Source organism: Dermacentor albipictus, chromosome 9, assembly GCF_038994185.2.
Source record: "Dermacentor albipictus isolate Rhodes 1998 colony chromosome 9, USDA_Dalb.pri_finalv2, whole genome shotgun sequence".
NCBI lineage: Eukaryota > Metazoa > Arthropoda > Arachnida > Ixodida > Ixodidae > Dermacentor > Dermacentor albipictus.
In genome coordinates, this window is record NC_091829.1 from 96999380 (window position 1) to 97021544 (window position 22165).

Genomic DNA, 22165 nt, shown 5'->3' on the forward strand with positions numbered 1-22165 from the left:
CTGTCTAATGGCTGCACGTTTTCCTCCTACGCCGATCGCATAGCAACAAGGCGGCAATAGTTTGTAAGAAGCACGCGAGGCAGAATACGCCGCGGCAAACGCAACAGGGCAATCGGTAGCATCGAAGAGGGTGCGTCAAACAGAGCAAACTATGGAACGATGCGTATATACTGTGCACGGTTCGTACACACTCGACGCATGCATAAAACTCGACACGCGATCCGGTATCATTTCGGAATCTTGCAGCGGGCGATTCCATTCTGCGGAAAAGGTGGGTGCAGTGGCTCGAAATGGCTAAGTGGCTAATCGGCCGGACACCCCCGCCGTCAAGAGGCGCTAGTGAGCTTGCCCGAGCAATGAGGAATGCCGGGAAATCGTCTGGCTGTTGGAGCGAGTGATCTGCGTTCCCACTCGACTAAAAGTTTCCGTAGTTTGGTCGAGCCCCTCGACGATAATGTAATGATCGTTTCCGACCACCAGCGTGCATCTGACGAGCATGGAAGGAGACGTGAATGGTAGGTGTCTGTCGGCGCTGGCCGGCAAAAAACTTGGGAGGTAGCCCCCCCTCCATTCGGTGAGAGGTACGGCGATGGGCAGTTTCCACTGTGCCCCTGCCGCCCGGGCGACTGTGTTTTAGGGCCTTCGACGTCTCTCACGAGACGGACATCGAGTCCCGGTGGCCTTTGACGGCTGTCGGAATGTTTCGTGTGGCAGCAGGCAGCCTGGTCGTCTTGACTGCTGTCATGATGACCCCGATTCTTACCCCGTGTCTTCTCGTCTCGCAGGCACCAAGACACTTGTATTCAGGAGCGAGTGCTTCACTTCGTCGACGGTGAGTGCTACTCGAAAAGTGGTGTCTCTTTTTGCTGGCCCAGCGGGCGGTCACGGGCCCGAACACTGCGGTGACGTTCTCCGCGACGCCATGTATAGGCTAGCGGGATCGGGCGGACCGTGATCGTGCACTCGGCCACCATCGCTGAAGCTCACTACGGTTCGTTGTTGCGCAGGCCGATGGCGAGCCTCCGCGAAAGCGCCAGCGGACTTCCGAGGACTTCATCTCGTTCTGCAAGTTCATCCTCGAGTACGAGAACTACGAGAGCATCAAGCAGGAGGAGCTGCAAGAAAAGGACGCGGCCAGCCCTTCCGACAGCTCGGCGGACAGCGTCGACAGCGTCAAGCAAGAAGACAGCGAGCAAGGTGAGAGGGGCTAGCCTGTTCCGTCGCCGCGACCCGACGCCGATCGAAGGCGCCGAACGCGAGAAGTCTGCCGTGCATTCGAGGCACACGGCCACAAGCCCGGGTCGGACTCGTCGGCCGTCCTCGCATTTCAATGGCGGCATCGGCGTTCGTGGCTTGGGCGCGGTATCTGCGCCGCACTTTTCGATTCGTGGTCTTTTCCTGCAGCCTCGCCGAACTGCTAGCGCGGACGTAGTACGGTTGGTGACTGGCTGCTGCTAGGTTAGTGCCGCACCGAAGCATCGCCAGGACGCTCGCATACCGTGTTCGCACTTGCAGCCTACGGTGAGGACGTATTTGAAGCTGGAAAGGCAGTGTGTGCCCGATGCCTGCACACGTTCACGAAACGATTCGAATCGTCGGTTCGACCTGCCCGTGAACTGCCGCAGCGGGGGACAAACAGAGCGCACACCGCGACATGTTCGAATGCACGGCACAGTATCGCATGCGAGGCGTCAACGACTCGTGCACGCAAGTCTGTCACGGGCCAGGCACACTGCATTGCGTTGGTTTCGGGCTTGTGCTCAATGACGGTTCTGCACATAACCGCCACATCTGTGTATGCCATGTTCTTGAACGTCTGAAAGTCGGACCTCGCGCGAGTTCGTGCGACCTGGTAGATGAAAAGCTGCAGTGCCGCCTGGAAAACTTCCCAGTATGATAGGAGTGCTAAATTTGACAGCAGAATCCTGGTGCTGACGTCAGCACCGCAGCCATTCACCCGAGGTGCTCAGTCGTAATCCGAAACCAGAAAGGAGGTTGGAACTGTGTCGACTGGCCACTTTTGGTGGTTGATAGTTCGAGAAATGGCAGTAGGAGATTATCTAACTCTGCTACACAAGCCAAAGTGCATGCATTGGGTCTCAGCGCATCGCTGTCAAGCTACAGCGGCGTTTGCGAGCCGGCAAGTTTGCTGTTGTGTACTGTGAGCCTGTAGTCGTAATGCCATTTCGTCAAGTTGCCAGCCCATGCACAGCATTTCTTATTGCCTGGAGAAGACACTACATGCTAGATTGCTAGATGGCCGCACAAGAAGTGGTTACTGCCCAGCAGTCCATTCAAGAAGGCAGGTTAGCCATCTTTTGCGCATCCTCCTTACTGTTAATGTTGCTTGTTACTTCTCCATGGCTACTCGTGCTGCCCTTAGTCAAGCAGTCATCTTTACTACAAAGGCATCCTTCTGTCCTGTACATCTGGTCGTTTGACATTATACATGTTTAGAAATTGCTTTTAGAAATTGCTATAATGTTGCTGGTTCTTTACTGTGCACCTTTGTCCACACATGGCCAGACCAAGTGACATTAAAGTAGTGCAGCTTTTTCTACATACTGCTGAGTGTAAGTTGTTTGAGAATACAATTAAGAGCTCGCAAGAACCAGGTGTACTGCTTGCTCTCAATTGGCCGTGGTTTAGCTTAGCGCTCGTCCACATTTATGCATATTGCCCTTACGTTCTTCAACATTGTTTCTGAGCATTTATCTAATACTCCTTCTTCCCAGGATAAGACCTTTCGAACTAGTCGCAATGCATCATATACAGAAAGCTGTTTCATGGCCTTCAGCAGTGGTTTGTTAGCTAATAAATGGTGGCTTATTGGATGTTGCACTGGGGTGGCTGTGTGATAAGGTGCTGCGATCACTTTACAGCCATGTTTGAGTGCCACTACACTTATGCACTGAGCTTTCTGTGCTTGTTTACGAATCCCAAGACGTGAAGATATACTATGGAAACCTGAATGCGCGACACAAGTGCATTTATGATGTATTAAAACCAGGCAATCAGCAGTAGTTTGATTGCCTTACATATTCGTTTGATCCCAAGAAAGTGTGTTCACGTACTGTCGTTACCGTGCAGCCTCTGCATCACGGAAATATTCCGTGTTGCATAATAGCACAAACTATGTGGCTTTGTGCCTAGACATCTCGTCGCACTTGTGCTTGGGCTATATGTTCACCACTGTCACGAAGCTGTGCGGTTCATGTTTAGGATGCTTTTTAAAACAAAGCACTTGAAAGCCAGTATTGCCAATTTATTTTTATTGTTATTGAAGCAATATAAAAGACAAGGCCGTTTGTACAGATTCATAGCAAACATAAAAATTGTAATAGAAACTAAGTCAGCATTAACAACACTGTTGAAAAGTCCCTATAATGGGTAAAGGAAAAATGCCACCGAGTCATGGTACAGATGGCGGACACACTGTGGGACTTGCGGCGATGCTGGCAGCGAGGTTTGACCTTGGTGCAAACGCGATGAAGCGGCGGCAGTTGATGGCGCTGTAGCACGTCGGGGTTGGATGAGGAGGAGGCAATGGCCAGACGCCCTTTCAGCGTTCGCCAGCTGGAGCTGGAGCATGGTAGTAGAGATGCTGGCTGTGCCCGGGTTAGACTTCCTTGCAACATTTGCCAACCGTGGGCTGTGGGAGGGAGCTTGGCGATGCGTGTGGTGCCCATGTGGGAGCTTGCGGCAACCTTTGGCCAGGAACTCAGAAGGCCACTACTCCCATGCCCTGGACACCATCTTCTCAGTCCCACCACGTCTGCCACACTCACCGTCTCCCTCTTGACCCTCTCACGCGCTTTTCCACCTGCTTCTTTTTCGTCTCGATGCTGTGAACGTGCACGTGGAATCTATACACCGTAGCCGCTCATCTTAGTGCGGCGGCGTTGTCATCTGCGCCTTCATTCCACCGACCGTGACGTATTAAACTACACATGTCTACTTTACGCACATCATAACATCTGCACAGCTTATGAGCACATTTTTGGATTTGTGCCTTTGGTGAAGTAATGAAGTACTTAGTGATGAACTTAGTAATGAAGGGCATGTGTGAACAATCGCCACTGTATTGTGAGAAGGGCACCTCTAAATTCACTTGTTTGAGCAGTAGAGAATGCAACTGTACCTGTTAAGATAATGGCAGCCGTCTTTATTCACGCAAGTTACATGGCAGCATCGGTGACTGCTTTTGCCTATAAATTGTGAAGATGCCGTGTGGGCACTTGGAAAAGGCACGCATTTGAGACAGCCAATGATATACAAGTTCCACTCGAGTAACGAAGTGTATTAATGTGTGTGTGCTGTCCAATATTGGGATATCCTTGGGTGATCGCCAGATGCGATAAAGACGTGGATGCAAAATGCCAATTAACACTGGCTTCCTGCAATTCTGCAGCAAAAGTTGTACATGCAGCATGCAGGTTCATTTCGGTGAAACCCTGGGCCGTAACTTCCTTCGAGTGATGCAAGTCTAATTTGTACAATTGGATACTTTTTAAGGACAGCCTCGTGCACGTAACTGTAAAGCATTCGAACAAGTTTCTAATTGAAAAATTCCGAAGTCTCCTAGGCTGCTGAAAAGATAAACTCGCCTTTCAAGGAGGTGACACACTAACGGCGGCAGCGGTTATTTCGGTTCATCCGCAAGTTGAGACACACCATTCTTTTTGAGTGGTGTTCTTTTTTTAACACTATATTTATAGATTGCCAATAGCCTTTATGATATGACTTGTTGTCTATGCTGTGTTGTGGTCTACCAATAAGTGGCATGCATTTTGTTGTTGAATGCAGCAGCACTAAAGCAGGCCATCTTAATAGCAACACCTTTATCTTCCTTCATACAACTCTGTAACCCTGTACATGTGACCTCGTCACTAGTCACATGGCAAATACAGTGCAGGGATGTATCGGTGCTGCAGGTCATAGCTGGGCAATCAGAGGTGAATACTGTCCAACCAAATGCAATGTTTGGGAATGTAGGCGTGTTGCATTTTCCTTGCCGCTTCGATGCCCAACTCTGGTATAAGCAGTTTATCTAACATGTTTTGCATTAAACATGGCTTTGCTGCATTACCTTATTCCAAAAAGTGGCTGCACTGAGAGTTATCACAAAGACGAGGCAGCAGTGATGCCTCTGAATTCGACGCACGGTTTATATCTTCTGCTTTTGTACTTGTTTTGATTTCAGAGCTGTCTGTGTTTTCTGTAATGTGATGACATACAAATTGGCTAGAACAGACGTTGGAGTTGTGACATTTGACTTGACAGACCATGTGTATGTTAAGTACGACCTGTCTCGTTGGCTCATCTGTGTTATCACAAACACGTGACACTATGAGAAATCCACATTCATTGCATGAAAATCACGCACTTCAGTCTTTGCCTAGATGTGTTTTCTGGAATGTGATGACATACAAATTGGCTAGAACAGACGTAGTTTCGGCATTTGACTCAAGAGACCATGTGTATCTTAAGTATGACTTGTCTCATTGGCCCGTCTATGCATTGTCACAAACATGTGACGCTATGAGGAAGCCACATTCATGGCACGATAATCGTACATTTCTGTGCCTCTAACACGCTGAACTCAATTGATGATTCTTTAAATAGGGAAACAATATTTTTAGCATAATGCATGACCAAGACTGCATTTATAATTTATAAAAACAAACTGACTATAAGCGATTGGGTAAAACGAAGCATGATGTACGATGTAAATTTGAAATTGGTGTAATGTTTTGCAAATTTCTCTCTCGCTTCATTCTGCCTTTTACTGTAAGTGATCTGCAGTATCAACACTAAAGGAACGCTAAAGCAACACCAAATCATTTTCAAAGTGGTAAGGTATTTTTTCAACACTATTTTTGCATTTATTTAGTGGGAACAGCTTGATTACTAGCAATGAAAATGAAGGCCTAACTTGTTAAAATAAAATGCAGTATTGGTGGTTGACATTACTTCATGGGTTTCAAAGTATTTTGGCATGTTACAGCACACTTCCTGTGCAGGAGGCATTCTCACAACCTGCTCTACTGTGTCCCCCCCTTCCTTCTTTAACATTTAAAAAGCATTGTAGTCCTTTACTGATAAACAATTTACTAATCCCAAGCAGACATGTGACTTTTTGTTGTCCTTGATGTGTAATTACCTAACTTGACCTAATTGCCTTTAACCCTGCAATGCCCAGCATGTTCTACATGCTGTGCCACATTCTTATATTGAGATTCACTCTCCGGATTCAACACTGGCAAAAGCTGACAAGTTGGAACAGATGCTACTGCTATTCAACTATAGGAAGGCTGCAAGGCATGATGTCATGAGAGGTGGCTTTGCCATCAGATTCAGTGCAGGCAATATAGATGTGTGATGAACTCTACTGCTAGTGAAGTTTTGAAAGGTTGTATAGTGAAGATAAAAGTGGGAAAGCGCAGAGAAGAGGGTTTAAATGCATTCGTCTGCCCTTGTTGTCTGCACTGCATATTGTCATGCCTTTTTTTTTAATGAATTTGTGGCTCGTCTACGTGAAGGGTGACAAACGAGTGACTAGTGAGGCGTGGATTCCACTGATGGATCTGCAGCAGTTGGTCAAACCCTCGAGCAAGCGCTCTGGTTTGGCAAATACATATCTGATGTGTGGCAAGCAAAAAAACGGTTTCACGCCAAATTATTGCAGAAAGACCACTTCGTTTCTGTTGAGTCTTAAGCTTTTTGCGATTACTCGGGCACCATGGTAATTTGGGCGTCGCTACTTCGAATGATAACATCTGCATCAGCATAAAATACAGCCATCACAAAAAGAAAGTGCAAAAGTATGTCAGATTCAGTGCCGCGTCAGCATAAATGCAGCCGTCGTGAAAAGTGCTGTGGCCTGATGCTTCCACGAAGTGTTAAAACCAGGCAAGACTCTTCTCTTACGCTCGGCTGGCTTGTCAGGAGCACTCTGTGCACTGGCGGGGACAAACACGCAAGCGCTGGATGTGTCGATTTGATGCAACTAGTGAAATGCGCGAACCCTCCGCAGATCCACCAGTGGAATGTGAATTCTTCGATCCGGAGCAAACTTGCTCTTGATCAACTGGTTCACGAGTGCTCACCTTGCCCCACCCCCCGTTTCAGTTGGCAAAACCTTGGGCTGCCCTGCCGCGCCGCCCGAACGTGCCACTGTGCAGCCCGCAATGAGCCACGTGCTCTTAATGCAGTCCGACGGCTTGCGTGAGTTTTAGCACCCTGATCCATATCTTTTGTCACTGCACGTCCTGGTGTGACGATTGTCTGTTTAGATGTTTTTCCGACGTTAAGTTGAGAATGTGGCTTGTCACTTGGTAAAAGTAATTGAGGGGGCATTACAGGGTTTGTAGTTCACGAACTGTGCAGAGCTTGAAGGCTTAGTCACATGGGAACGAAAAGTGTTCCCAAGACATGCAGTCAACTGCAGCCTCCTTATAGAATGAAGACAGGAGCTGCAGTTTTCATTGAATAGCAGATAAAACAGAGCAGAGGTTTCCAATGGGGAAAGCGTACCGTATACACTTGCATAATGCTCGCACTTTTATTTCAGCTAGAGATAGATGCAATGTTGAGGGGTGTGATTATTATGTGGGGGAAATCCTCCTGCATAATTTGAAAAAAAAAAAAAGAAATCGGACATCTGATGGCCAGTGTGCTAGGTGCGAGCAATATGCGAGTAAATACAGTAGTTTGTTGCAAGCCCTTTTATCATTTATTAGGAGACATCGCCTACCTTCTAATGTTTTCACCAAACCTTTTGGAATGTTTAGCTTCACACCTTCCTGCACTCTGAGAATTTGTCCACCTGTAGGCTTAAAGAAAATTTGGGTGTCACCCTCCCAGTGGTTTCAGTGTTCTATAACCCCATTGGAGAGTTGGCACGTGGCTCAGATCTGCTAACAGCACGATGCGAACGTGTAGCCAGCAATACCATCTATGCCATCTACCAATGGTGCCATGATCATGATCAGCAGTGTCATATGCCTGAACTGTATTAACCAGACATCTCTCTTTGCACTATGATCCCGTTGTGAGTCATAGTTTTCACAAATGCTGGCTCGATCCCGGGGCGTGAGAACTGACGAATGGCAAGGTGCTTGCAATCTGCTGATGTATGCATCGGCAAGTGCCTGTGACCCAGCATCATCGCTATAGCACACGAGAGCTGTCACTCTCGTCTGCCGGAAAGTGGACACGAGCCAAATTTGGGCACCTAGTTCTTGCAGTGCACCCTTTTACCCTCACCGATAGCACCAGTGGTCGTCAGCGGATGGCACAGACGATAGTGCCGGCTGTGCAGCTGCATTTTGCTGTTAACAGATCTGAGCTCTGTGTGCCACTGTGAAAGAGCAAATAACGCCCCTTCCCAGCGCTCCCTTTTAACATTTTATTTTTGCCCTGCATGGCAATGTGTGATACCTTGTTTAATTAAGGCATGACTTGTTTGCAATGAAACCATTCCCCATAGTAACAGAGTGGGTTTGTCGAGATGGAGCAAATGTGGAGTTGGAAATTATCGATATGGATCTTTTTCGCACATTTATACTGAGCACACACAGTGCAGTAAACTGGCTCGTCTCTTGAACTATTTTTACACTGAAACTTGAGGAACCACACACCTGTTGTCCCTAGCAAGCACACTTCAAGGAAGCTTTCCGACTGCTGTTGCAAAATTGTACTTACGTGCGCACAATTCTCGCGCCACTGCATGTGCCTCTTTTGGGTGTGTTGTGACATTTTTGCAGCAAGGAAGGTGAAAGCCTTTTCCCCTGGCTTCACTGGGGCAGTGGTGGTTCCATTTTCCCCTTGTCGCTGCAAAGCTTTCGCCTGATTTGGAGCTCATGTTCTCAACTAATATGCTTTGGCAGTATTTTTTTCACTATGGCACCAATTGGCCTAGCCAATAGGTTGAACAGGCAAAGGTGCCATGGGATGCAAGAACTGAAATGTGGATGCACTTTCAATATACTATTTCTTTAATTTTTTTTTTTCATTTAATAATTGCTGAGCACATGGAGGCATGGGCTGTCTTGGATGTCCATATTCTTGATTTAAGATACCGCCTCTCATAAAATCGGCAGTACGGAGCGCTGACCACAATTTCTGTGTCGCTTCGCCACAGGAGGGGGCACCTTGTCCGAGGTTACCACGCTCGCGGACGACGACTCTCACGACCTGATCACCTGCTTCTGCCTGAAGCCATTTGCCGGGCGGCCCATGATTGAGTGCTCCGAGTGCCTCACCTGGATCCACCTGTCGTGCGCCAAGATTCGGCGCAACAACATTCCCGATGAGTTCACCTGTCAGCGCTGTCGTGAGGCCAAGCACACGACGAGGCGTTCGCAGCGGATACGTGCGGGCGGCACGACGCCACCCCAGCGGCGAAGGCCCTCGACGTGACAGTGTTGACGACGACCGTGTGTGTGCGTGACGGTGCGGACCTCACGGGATTGGGGGGGCGCGCCGCCATGCGCCGGCACTCTAGTCTTCTGCTCGGGCCTCGCGGTGGCCGCTGTACAGACTCGCGGTGTGCCTCGGGGCGCGTTCCTTGCCTCCCCCACGGGGGCAGGCCTCTCTGTGTGGGGGGGTGGTGACCCAGTGTGTGTGGCTGAGATAAAGAGCTTGGCTGTTTGGCATCCTTGCACCCTTTCCCTGGCCGGCCTGCGGTGGGGATAATGCCACCTGTTGCTGTGTTCACTCTGCACGAGTAGCTCAGCAAGTGCTTCCCTCATTTGCTTCCAGCTAAGACGAAACCAGAGAGGACGACGACAAAATGCAGACAGGCTTTTACTTAGTTATCCTACAAAGAAGGGTGACACTGCACCTAGTAGTCTTCCATGAATTGAGTGTCGGGTGTACGTAACTCGTACCTAAACTGCTGGCTCGCTGGTGCTGAAATTTCACGCACAGGTAATGTTGCCGGATGTTTGCCATATAGGAGACCGACAGTGTTGCCATTCCGTTGCAGCAAAATGAAAATGTTTTTTTTTTAGTGCCATTGCCACAGGCAACACATACTTTGGGTTTGTCGTGGACAGAAACGGGGCAAATAATGCTCGCAGACATAGTGTTAAACGAAAACTATCAGAAAATTCTGCCTGTGTGCTGAATTTCAGCGGAAACGAGCTAATGCTCTAGCTGGGAACAGTTGTGTGCGCCTGGTGCTTCCATCTTTGTAACTCTCTGTACACACACAGCACATGCGGTGGTAGACAAAACCTGTTGCCCAGCTCCCTTTCCTGCATTATCGTCATGTGCAGGGTGTATGCACTGTCTTCTTAACAGAATAAGCTACACTTCGTTTCATACACAGCAGGCAACGCTACAGAGGCTAGGGAAACTTTTCTCTCTTCTTGCATTCACAACCAATAAGTAGTACATCACATACAAGAGAAATACAGAAATATACGCATGCCTCACGTAATTCGACGTAACATTGTCTTATATTTTGCTACTGCAAGGAAGGCGTTGCAGATTTGAATTTGTTTACTATCCAACGAGTGGAGTGACACGTTTTGGCAACCAATGGCCACTGTGCTCGGTGTGGCCAAAACAGTGCTACGCATACTGGAAGTGCAAAAGTGTAGGAATAATGCCTGATTCGACTTAGCCTTTCGTCTACAAATTGTAGTTTCAACATAAAGTAGCCATCCTTAGTTTAAAGTATCGCAGAGCACTTTGAAGCGTGAGGAGTGACACTTCTTCAACCACACTATACTTGCACAGATTTCATAGCATTGCCTGCCAAGTATAAAACGGAGTATAGATAGAAAAGACCAACGCTCTATGTTCTCTCTCTGCCGTCATCCTCTTTGTTTGTGCAACGGTTCCAGTCGAAACGCGCACCAACTAGCCCAACACCATAGTGTGCTTCCAACCCGAACGGGTGCACCATCCGGGGCTCTCTTGTCTATCTGCTTTTACTTTTCATGGTCCACTTTTATCGGCACTGTACTCGTCCACCCTGCCTTCGAGGAGACGCGCTGAGGGGGCAGGCAGCCCCCCCCCCCCCCCTTCTTGAATTTCTTGCTCGCAAGTTGTACCCCCAGTGACCTACCGTGGTAACTAAGCCCCCCCACCCCCCCACCCCCTTCCCTGTATTCAGAAATATACCTCAACTTGAAGCCCATGCTCGACTTGCACAAGATGACCGCTGGCGTGAACCTGCCCGATATGCTCATTGCCTTTCCTTTGGCACGTTCATGTCTGGCATAATCTTGACCAAGTCAAGCATGGGCTTCAAATCAAAGGTACATTTCCAAATGCATGAGTAAGTTTATGCACAGAGGCTCGCAAAAAGCAGGGAAACCTTGCATTCTTCTTCCTAGTGCACATTTCCACACACGCTCGGTTTATAGAGCCACATTAAACCGAACCAGGAGAGTCAAGTTCAAGCATGTTTTTGACTGAGTTTCCTACCTCTGTCACACGAGCACGCAAAAACTCTTTTACGTAAGCAGTCTTTTTACCAAGTTGAAAGACTTTTTATTTAAGAGGTGTTGCGCGGCAGACACACGCACCGACAATCTCTTTTTAGTGTTTGCTTCTGGATAGGCTATACAGAAAGCTTGGCGCTAGCGTTTGAAACAAACTCGGCCAAAGTAAACAGATGTATCCAGAAGTATGAAGTAAAAACATTTTATTACACTGTTTTCAAATAAATGTAACAACACCAGATTAAGAGATGTTAATGTAAAGATTTATTGTAGTAGTTTACAGAGTGTTCGACCCGCTTACTATGGTACAGAAGAAAATGAGCATTACTGGGTTTACTATACCTTCTGTGAGACAAAATTATTTTTTACGAAGAGCCTAGACGACAAGAGAAATATACATTTGCTTATTTCTTTTTATTTAATATATGATAATTGCTGGCCCCCATTTGTTTTGAGGCTACTTCTTTTTGGGCATAAAGGAAATTGACGAACTCTGCTTCCAGAAAAGATCGCTTCTTAAAAAGAGATCGGTCCTTGTCGTGTGTCTGTGAGCAAAACTATTTTTTAGGCGAAGTCTTTTTGTCCAAGAGACTTGAGTGTCCGTGTGACAGGGTATTGCCTAAAGGGATTCCAGCCCTGCAATAGTTCAGCTACTATGAAAATGATCAGCAGTACATAGATTTGTCTAATCTTTGCACTTGTGGATCTGTTACACTTTATCTGCTTTTATTTTCCATATCTGCTCCTAAATTTCCAAGCAACCATATTTTTCTTAACGCATAAACCAATAAGAATATGTGCACATGCACAATCAGCTTGAATATGATTGCATTTATAATGCAACATTTTGTTGAACATGATTAATAATATGCAAAGTAGTTTGGAGCTAGAAGGGCATAGTTCAGGCAAATACGTCCTGCGCTGTCCGAATGCCATGTTTGCAGCTCCCATAGACATTAGTGCCCAATTTCCCTCTAGTGCTTCTTGTTGGAAACTCTGGTTCATGACACCAATTTTGGGTTCAGCTAACATGCGTAGTACATTACATTACAGATGATACATTACATACATTGATACATACATACATTGATACATACATTACAGATGACATATGTAATGTATGTGTAGAGACCAGGATCCCTACATTTACCAATTAGTTATTAGCCAGCTTCTTCTCAAACACTGCCGCTGTATACATAGGAAGTTTTTTTTATTATTATTATTCCATGGGAGGACAAATATAGATCCTACAGTGTCGCCACATTTGCGGTATACTCGGAGTCTTGCATTAATGCATTCGCACGAGTCTGAGTCTCTCGTGTACAGCCTTCCTCAAAAGCAACAGAGCCGCTACACGTTTGGAGATAAATCCAGGTCAGATCTGTCATTTCTATGGTGCTCCCAGCACTGGAAAGATTTGGAGTTTGAGGATGAGAGCTTGCCTTTCCCTCATTGACAGACATTTTGGCTTTGGCCAGTTGAAGATGGCACTTGCATAAAGAAGTTTGGGGATACAGACCTAAAGCTTTTGAGCTGTGCATACGTAACGTGATGCAGACTGTTTAATGTCAGTTCAATGGAAGTCAACGCATGCATTGGCTTCATTATTTTTTGACAAATACTGCACATTTTATGCTGTGTTCTCTCTCTGCACATCATTGGAGAGAAGATAGTTCACGTCTAGGCTTTATAATTTGAGCTGCATGCAGTAATGTCAGCCATTGGGATGTTGCATGTTTCCAGCTGCTATTAGAGGAGGTCTTGGCATGTGCAAGACCTTATGCCATCATTGTGCACTAAGGCACCAAAGCAGTGTTGCCTTTCGCGTCTTCGCAGCATCATAATTGATCCTCGCAGGTCCGCTGCATTGTGGAGGCCACTGTACTTTCTTTCAGCTGTGTGTGTTCGGCAGCTTCAGCACTGTATTTGTACAGTAGGCATCAAAAGTTTTCCAACCATGGGTTGTGGGAAACCACAGCCAGAATCCACAGTCAATTATTTGCATTTCCAGCTGGTACTAGCAAGTGAGAACATAATGGTATACGGTTTTACCAGCCTCGGCCACAACTAAAACATTTAAGATTTTCTGAGATCTCGTATTTCGTAAGCTTGTGATGCCGGATCGTATAGTTTACCTTTGTGTGGTCACACATGGGTTAAAAGGAGCCCCCTGAACCAGCAAATCGAAGCAGCATCTGTAAGGCAAACAAAGCCCAGCAGACACCCACGCATATAATGGCATGGAACGTGTAAGTTGTCTTGAAAAGGATCCGGCGTAAGCGAGGCACATTCACTCGGTGTACTATATTATGCTTTCAAGCAAGTATACAGTATGCCATGCAAATGTTTATAACTTGAAAAAGTATCGATCTCCTTGTTCTCCCAACGTGAACTACCTAATGCTTTGAATGGTTACAATCAAAAGTGGTACTGCTTCAGACTGAATTGCCTCTCTGGAAATGTTCAAGGTTCTCAGTCATAGTCGTAGATGGTTGAGATAAAGTTGCGGAGCCCTGTAATGGTTCTCATGAAATTTAAATTCAAAGCTATGTAGGTCTGGTGACGGCATTCATTCTGCTTCTGAAGATTGCTAAGATGGGTTACTTTCTTGTGATGCCAAGCTAGGGCAACCTGCTGCTGCTGCATGTGGGTTAAAGTTGAAATTTATTGAGTTGCGATTTCAAAGCAGACGCCCTGGAGTGAGTGGAATGTCAGGAAGACCTATGAAACCGTAATGGAAAATCGTAATGTAATATAAAATCTATAACACACGCAAAACAAAAAAAGGCAAGTATGCATTTCATACAAAGTCAAAATTCAATGATATTTACCAAAAAAACAACATGCACACATTGTATACATACAAGCTGTATGCAAAATAATGATCTACATTAATAGTCATTGATAGTCTAATCAATAGTCATGTGAATTTGGAGAGTGAACATTCCTATGTGCCCTATAATATTTGTAAAAGAAAAGTTGCACTCCATGGTGTAAGCGTGGAAGAAAAGCACATTCTGTGTGGCATTTTGTACAATTAACAGTGCAGTGTAAGCTCTTGTGTTTGACCTTCAAGTTGACACGTTTGTTCCACGTGCGTTAACGGTAGGTGTGCGATGTTGGCACATTGCTACTGCATTCCTTGTAGCCTATGTCTTTAATATTGCCGAAGCTTGTTAAGCTTGCGGTTCCTTCAACGTAGTTTACAATCCCTGAGCTTGTTTTGTTTGCTAGATAAGTTTTGTTTCTTGCGTTGGTGAAGCGATATTACGACAAAATCTAAACTGAGCTTATGTACAGGCGCCGACAAAAGTGGTATACTCCACGCAGCAGGAGTCGGAGCAATTGCAAACTGCATCGCAACGCCATCTACAGGTAACATCTGGGATCGAGACAGCCAATGGGTGCCCTTTATCTGCAGACATGTCGCTTGACTCTTGTCAATGTAGATGGCGTCGCGATGCAGTGTGCAGCTGCTCCGGCTCCCGCTGCGTGGAGTATACCACTTTTGTCGGCGCCTGTATGTGGGAAAAGTGTTCTATGAAAGCTATTTATGTGCTAGAATTTGGCCCTCGGCCCTTCAAGATGCACAAGGATTTGGGCCAACACAGTGGAACAAGCAGAGTTGTTGCAGATGCTATAAATAGGGGTATCCATAGGTTTTTCTTGAAATCTCTGGGTAATTAATGCGGGTAAGTAATCATGATGGTTCAATTCATGGGCAAGCCAGAATTGCATCTCCTCATGCAAATTTGGCTTACAGGTGTGGCCGTGCATCGTTGCCAAATTTTCAGAATGGCTTGGGGACTGCTCGTCGAGATGACGGTAAGTTTGTACTTATTTGTGCTTGCTATTCCAAGTGACCAGCTGACCAGACTTTTATTACTCTCGGCTAAACTGTCAAGGGTAAGGCCAAGAAATACAACCCCCCCCCTCCCCCCCCAAAGAAAGGAAAGGCTATTATCTAAAAGGACTGACAACAGTGTACCAGAGATGACTGTTTGGATGTTGAGATGGCGTGGCTGGGCGATTCCTAGCGGTGTGCAAATCGTAATATTTGAGACCGAATGCAGGTCAAATAGTGCCAGAAATATGTAATACCTTTCGAACAGTTTTCATATGAAAATATACTCATTTTCACCTTAATTATGATGTCGACAAAACATTTATTGAGGAGGGACAAACATGTTATATAAAATTAGGTTCAAATCCTATTATTCACAATGTTGTGAATAACATTGCATTGCATAACATTGCAACTTATGAAGCCTTCTTTATTCAAAATTCCAATGGAGCATTAGGAACAAATAAGCAGTTTGCTTGCATACCTGGGCCGGTATTTTGTAGCAATGCCTTTTCCGATGCTATGCTTTTTCAGGCTTCTTGCACTTGGCCAGTGGTCAGAGCGACGGTCTGCCCACATTATCAACGTGTGTGGTGGATAATAAGAATAGCATAGAATAAGGCATCGCTACAAAATAGCGGCCCTGGCATTGTGAATGGTTGTGGTTTAGAAGGAAAAGTCTGGCTCCATGAGCGATGTATAGCGTAATTCCCTATGTAATGCAGGCCCTCCAAGTAGCGCAAGGAAGTTAGTGAACTAATTCATTTTCTCAGGGTAAAATACATCAGAAAAATTGTAAAGTACGACTTACATACCACGTACAGACATGATAGCGTCGGAATATAATTTGAATATACGAGAAAACATAATTCTGTTACATACAAACTCGAAACGCAAACCCCTTGTCCGGTGTTTCTACCAATCGAAAGTCCGAATCGAATCGATAGTCCTGAAAGAGTGTCATGACATCATTTCTCTGTATTTAACGATCATTTATAAGCTTTCCCTTGAAACAGGCCTCATTCCCCAAGATTGGAAAACGGCAAGCGTGACACCCGTTTTTAAATCGGGCGATAGAAAACTCAGAGAAAACTATAGGCCGATTTCACTAACGTCAATATGTTGCAAAATATTCGAACACATTTTATATAGCAACATATCTGCATTCCTTGACTCAAACGCTTTTTTTACACCTTCTCAGCACGGATTTCGAAAAGGTTATTCCTGCAACACACAACTAATAGAATTCCAGCACTTCTTATCTAAAACCATTGATAACAATAGTCAGGTAGACGCGGTTTTTATTGATTTTCAAAAAGCTTTCGATATTGTGTCCCATAAGCTCCTAGATGTAAAGCTCGCTGCATTAAATAAAAACGAAAACGTTCAAAATTGGATACGCAACTACCTAAACGGAAGAACCTAGTCTGTTGTCCTAAACAACGTTGCATCTTCACCAATAACTGTTTCTTCGGGCGTTCCTCAGGGAAGCGTACTGGGGCCCTTGCTATTTTTAATCTACATAAATGACATTGTCGAACTAATTACATCACCCATAAAACTATTTGCTGATGACTGTGTAACTATTTGCTGATGACTGTGTGATTTACAGAGAAATTACCACTGAAGATGACATAGATACATTGCAAACAGATTTAGATAAGGTAGCGATCTGGTGTAAAAAATGGAACATGAATTTAAATATAGAAAAGTGCAGTAGCGTAAGTTTTTCCAGAAAATTATCCAAATTTCAGCACCGATATAACATCAATGGCACGCTTATCGACATAAAGTCGGAATATAAGTATTTAGGAGTCTATTTTACCGAATCACTCACTTGGCATAAACAGATTGACACTGTCATAGCAAAAGCTAGCAGGATGTTACATTTTATTCACAGAAATTTTAAACAGGCAACACGCGAAGTTAAAGAAACGTTATACTTCTTACATGTTAGAACAATACTTGATTATGCTTGTGTAATATGGGATCCCTATCAAGATTACCTCATTAATAGACTGGAAAAACTACAGAACCAAGCAGCAAGGTTTGTTTGCAATAATTACAGCCCGTACTCTAGCGTTTCCGAAATGAAGGCCACTTTAGGATGGGATCTACTACATATGCGTAGGCAGAAGTTAAGGCTTAAACTATTGCACCGAATATATAATAATCAAACAGGTATTAATCGCTATAACTATCTCCTGGAACCAGATTATATATCGACTCGCTGTGATAACAACAAAAAGATCTCAGCCTATAACTGCCGAACAAACACTTTTTACTACTCTTTTTTCCCCAACACAATTAGACAATGGAACAGTTTATCAAATGATATAGTAAATGTGTCAAATAACGAACTATTCTATTCAATGCTGTGACGGCGCTCTTGTAAAACAAATGTATGTGTTATATATCTTGGAACATGCTTGTTTCACGTTACTTGTATGCCTTTCTCTAACAGCTATTGTAGTGATTCTGTTTGTCAGTATATCTGTCTGAAAGCTTCTCTGTATTACTGGTTGTATTTTGTTCCCCCCTACGTAATGCCTTTATGGCGATGTAGGTACTCTGTAAATAAATAAATAATAGAGCGACCATAGCCTCCGAGATTAGCGCGCGCAAATTTCAAGGACCATAATACCCGGTTCCTTGCAACACATCCAGCTGGCGCTCGCCTACGCCGCATCGCGGCCCACGGAAGAGGCTGCGTTTCTACAAGAAATCTCGCCTTCGTGCATAGCGTTAGCCGCCAGCGTTTCCCGGTAAACATTACGGTGAACAGACTTTCCGGCGTCGATACGGTCCGAAAACAGGTTACGTTGCAATAATGGTCGTAATGATTGAAAAGAGCTCACCTTCAGGAAGCGTTTGATAAAGAGGCGAGGCACTAGGCCGTGTGGGTCGCACGAAAAGAAGATTTGCGCTCAGAGCCGAAGCGGGGCACGTCTTGCTTCTCGAACGCGACGTGCGTCCCTCCTACGGTTACATAAGCTGCAGCCGCCGAGAAGCAAGCATCTTTGAACGCTATCGCGTTCCACACTTTTTAAGAGGAAGCTTTAGCTCGGGTGCTGATATCTAAATACATGTAAAAGGAGAATTCGTTTTTCTCGGCAACCACTGCACCAAATTTGACGAGGTTTGTTGAATTTAAAAGAAAAACATAATATCTAGCGACTGTTAATTTCCGATATATTATGTAGATCGTCAATTCTTTATTAAAAATTCGCAAAAAACGAAACGATGAAGTTTACAACTATGTAGCTCAGCAAGGAAAATTGATATTACATTCTGTAAATTCCATCTAATAGTGCATCTGAAGCGGACAACATCCATATGATCTAAAAAAATAGCAATATGGAAATGCAGCTTTTGCAGAACCCTTGTACACAACGTAACAATTACCCGTAAAGTATAAATTGACATATCGAATTTGTCCGTTTTGAATGATCTAATGAATGACGTTTACAGAAACGCGATATTTGTTCTTGATGCCGATATATTAATTTGTACACTTAGTGCGTCTATTTTTTTCCGAACTTTCGAATTCTTGAAAATCGTTTTCACAAAATACAGGCCCTAAAACAAGCTTCCGCTTCAAACAGTCACTAGAATTCAACTTTTTCTTTTAAGTGCCACAAATTTCATTAAAATCGGTCCAAGGATTATCTCAGAAAAACGTTTTTGCGTTTTACATGTATTTGAATAGGCCGCGTCGGAGTTGGGCCCGAGCTAAAGCTTCCTCTAGGCGAAGATTGAGCGTCCTCCAGGCACGTACCGAGGGGGGGGGCCCGGGGGGGCCCGGGCCCCCCCCCGAAATCAAGTGGCATACCCCCCCCCCCTCCCCACCCACGCCACCACTCCTCACACATTCCTAAAGCGCCGCCAGATTAATGTTGAGACTTGGCAGCTGTTCATCGGTCAGCCTTATGCTGCCTTTTTCATTCCTTTTAGATGGTGGCAGTTATCGGCATCTCTTGTAATGTGAAGGACAGTTTTCTCATAGATTCCGCACCTGCGCGATTAACTCGAGATGCGTTCAGTTGTCACCATTTATTCATCCGTCACGCGCATAGCTGTTGCTTTTGTTAGTTCAACCTTCTTTGTTTAGGCTGATCCTGGGACCAGGAGAGGGATGCGGCTGTTACTCAGCTGGTCTGTACTCTCATGGAACTAGCTGCGGCCGGAGAAAACGCCAATTGCGTTTAACTTTTCCCTTTACTTCATTATTTCCTTGAGTTACGGCTCGCCGCGACGCTGGCAGATGCCCGGAACCATATACACGTGATATGGGTTAGATAAGGTGGGAAATAAAATGATGTGAAAGAGCGTCCATCATGAAACCCTGCAATAACCCTTAAACCCATAAGCAAGATGACTGTCGCCCCTTACCTCGTCTGTTCTCCTTAATTGTATAGCACTTTTCGTGTAAATTTGGAAACTGGAAACAAAAATCGCAGGGAGTTTAGAAATTAAGCGATCTACTAAGGGAGAGAGCCAACGCAACAACGAAACTGCAAGCAAAAGCGAATAATAAAAATGTTAACCGTTGTTTATGAGAATATTTATGGATCAACATTATTTTATTTAAAAAGGAAGTAGAGAAAACGCCGCCGGAAGTGGAGAATAATTACTTGCTTTGAATGACGCTTCTACAGTTATCGGTTGAACCGCCTCACGCAGCCACTTCTCTGGTGTGCTTATGTGGGTGTTTTTCTAACCTTTCTCGGTGAGCGCAGTACGTCTAGAATCGCAGAGTCCTGCGCTCTACGTGGTTGCATGGGACGGGCGGCCGCACAGCGTTACGCAATTCGCGGAACTGTCAAAACTGATCCACAAGGCGAAAATAACTGATATTCGAAACTATAACATGTGAAAGACTGAAGAAGCCGGAAAAAAATGAACGCAGCCTGAAATCAGTAAAAAAGAAACCTGGCATAGGACAAACCATGATGTATGCACTAAAAGATAAGAGGGATAATGTCATAAGCAATCTTGAAGATACAGTAAAAGCAGCGGAAAAATTCTAAGCTGACCTGTATACAGTAACCAGAGGAGTCACGATACCTCACTTTGACACAGTAATGAACAGCATACAGAAACTCTCCTATAACTAGCAATGAGGTCAGAAGGGCCCTGCAAGACATGAAACGATAAAGAGCGGGGGGAGAAGGTGGAGTAACAGTCCATCTAATCAAAGATGGAGGCGACATAATGCTTGGAAAACTGGCGGGTCTTTATACGAAGTGCATATCGACTGCAAGGGTCCCAGAAAACCGGAAGAATGCAGACATTATACTAATCCACAAAAAAAGGAGACGTTAAGGAATTGAAAAATTATAGAACCATTAGCTTGCTCCCAGTATTATATAAGATATTTACCAAAATAATCTCCAATAAAATAAGGGCAACACTGGATTTTGTCAACCAAGGGAACAGGCTGGCTTCAGGAAGAGATACCTTACAATGGATCACATCCATGTCATCAATCAGGTTATCGCGAAATCTGCAGAGTACAATAAGCCTCTCTATGTGGTTTATATAGATTACAAAAATGCATTTGATTCAGTAGAGATACCAGCAGTCTAGAGGCACAACGTAATCAAGGACTACAGAACGCTTACGTAAAAAGCTTGAAAAATATTGCTACATGCGTGTGGTATTTGTTTGTTTGAACGAGGTGCGTGGGCGCCATCACTCCAGAAAAGAGTAGGAAGAACGAACTGGGCTCGCGCTGTGAATCTAACCGGTCAGCGCTGCAACCGTTGTTGTAAATATAATCTGTAAATAGTTTCTCGTCTTACTGGTTCGTCCTTCGCGTAAGAATATATACAGAGGTTCTACAGCTACCTTAATTCTATACAAGAAAAGCAGGGAGATACCTATAGAGAAATGGGTGTGACAGGGAGACACAATTTGTTCAAAGCTATTCACTGCGTGCTTAGATGAATTCAAGCTATTAAACTGGGAAGGCTTAGGAGTAAAGACCAACGGCAAATATCTCAGCAACCTTCGGTTTGCCGATGACATTGTTCTATTCAACAACAATGCAGACGAGTTACAACAAATGATTGGAGACCTTAACAGAGAGAGTGTAACCGTCGGGTTGAATATTAATATGCAGAAGATGACGATAATGATAAATAGCCGGGCAAAGGAACAAGAGATCAGGATCGCCAGTCGGCCACTAGAGACTGTGAAGGAGTACGTTTACCTAGGTCAATTAATCACTGGGAACCCTGATCATGAGAAGGAAATTCACAGAAGAATAAAAATAGGTTGGATTGCATACGGCAGACATTGCCAGCTCCTGACTGGAAGCTTACCATTATTACTGAAAAGTAAGGTGTGCAATCAGTGCATTTTGCCAGTGCTGACATATGGGGCAGAGACTTGAGAATGAGTTAAGGACCGCGAAAAGAGCGATCGAACGAAGATTGCTAGGCATAACGTTAAGAGAGAGAAAGAGAGCGGTTTGGATCAGAGAGCGAACGGGTATAGACGATATTCTAATTGACATCAAGAGGAAAAAATGTAGCTGGGCAGGTCATGAAATGCGCCGGTTAGATAACCGTTGGACATTTAGGGTTACAGAATGGGTACCAAGAGAAGGAAAACGCAATCGAGGACGACAAAACACTAAGTGGAGCGATGAAATTAGGAAATTCGCGGGCGCTAGTTGGAATCGGTTGGCGCAGGACAGGGGTAAATGGAGATCGCGAGAGGCCTTCGTCCTGCAGTGGACATAAAACATGATGATGATGATGATGATGATGATGATGATGATGATGGAGGTGGTGGGCCCCCCCCCGAAAAAAAATCCTGGGTACGTGCCTGGCGTCCTCCCAATTTTCTTGTCTGG

General features: G+C 45.1%; 1 protein-coding gene and 1 long non-coding RNA gene across 3 annotated transcripts; one reads left to right on the plus strand and one right to left on the minus strand.

The window, feature by feature from the left end:
- The first annotated feature begins 353 nt into the window (after positions 1-353).
- LOC139049534 (PHD finger protein 13-like) lies at positions 354-9659 on the plus strand. Of its 2 annotated transcripts, XM_070525075.1 has the most exons (5): positions 354-515; positions 786-832; positions 1008-1197; positions 7132-7227; positions 9146-9659. In XM_070525075.1, the coding sequence occupies exons 1-5, from the start codon at positions 497-499 to the stop codon at positions 9421-9423; spliced, it is 630 nt and encodes a 209-aa protein (XP_070381176.1). In that variant the 5' UTR covers positions 354-496; the 3' UTR covers positions 9424-9659. The 2 variants fall into 2 exon arrangements, with proteins under 2 accessions (XP_070381176.1, XP_070381177.1); XM_070525076.1 differs by lacking the exon at positions 7132-7227.
- On the minus strand, positions 9547-18399 carry LOC139049536 (uncharacterized). The gene is made up of 3 exons (XR_011508377.1): positions 18162-18399; positions 13595-13654; positions 9547-9684 (listed from the first exon to the last, which is right to left on the minus strand). It is a non-coding gene; the product is annotated as an uncharacterized lncRNA (long non-coding RNA).
- Between the last annotated feature and the right edge of the window lie 3766 nt (positions 18400-22165).

Bases quoted from the DNA above. Each gene is read 5' to 3' on its own strand.
- LOC139049534 (XM_070525075.1), top strand. The intron at 833-1,007 runs GTGAGTGCTACT...GTTGTTGCGCAG, and splicing joins AGTGCTTCACTTCGTCGACG to GCCGATGGCGAGCCTCCGCG. The intron at 7,228-9,145 runs GTGAGTTTTAGC...GCTTCGCCACAG, and splicing joins AATGCAGTCCGACGGCTTGC to GAGGGGGCACCTTGTCCGAG.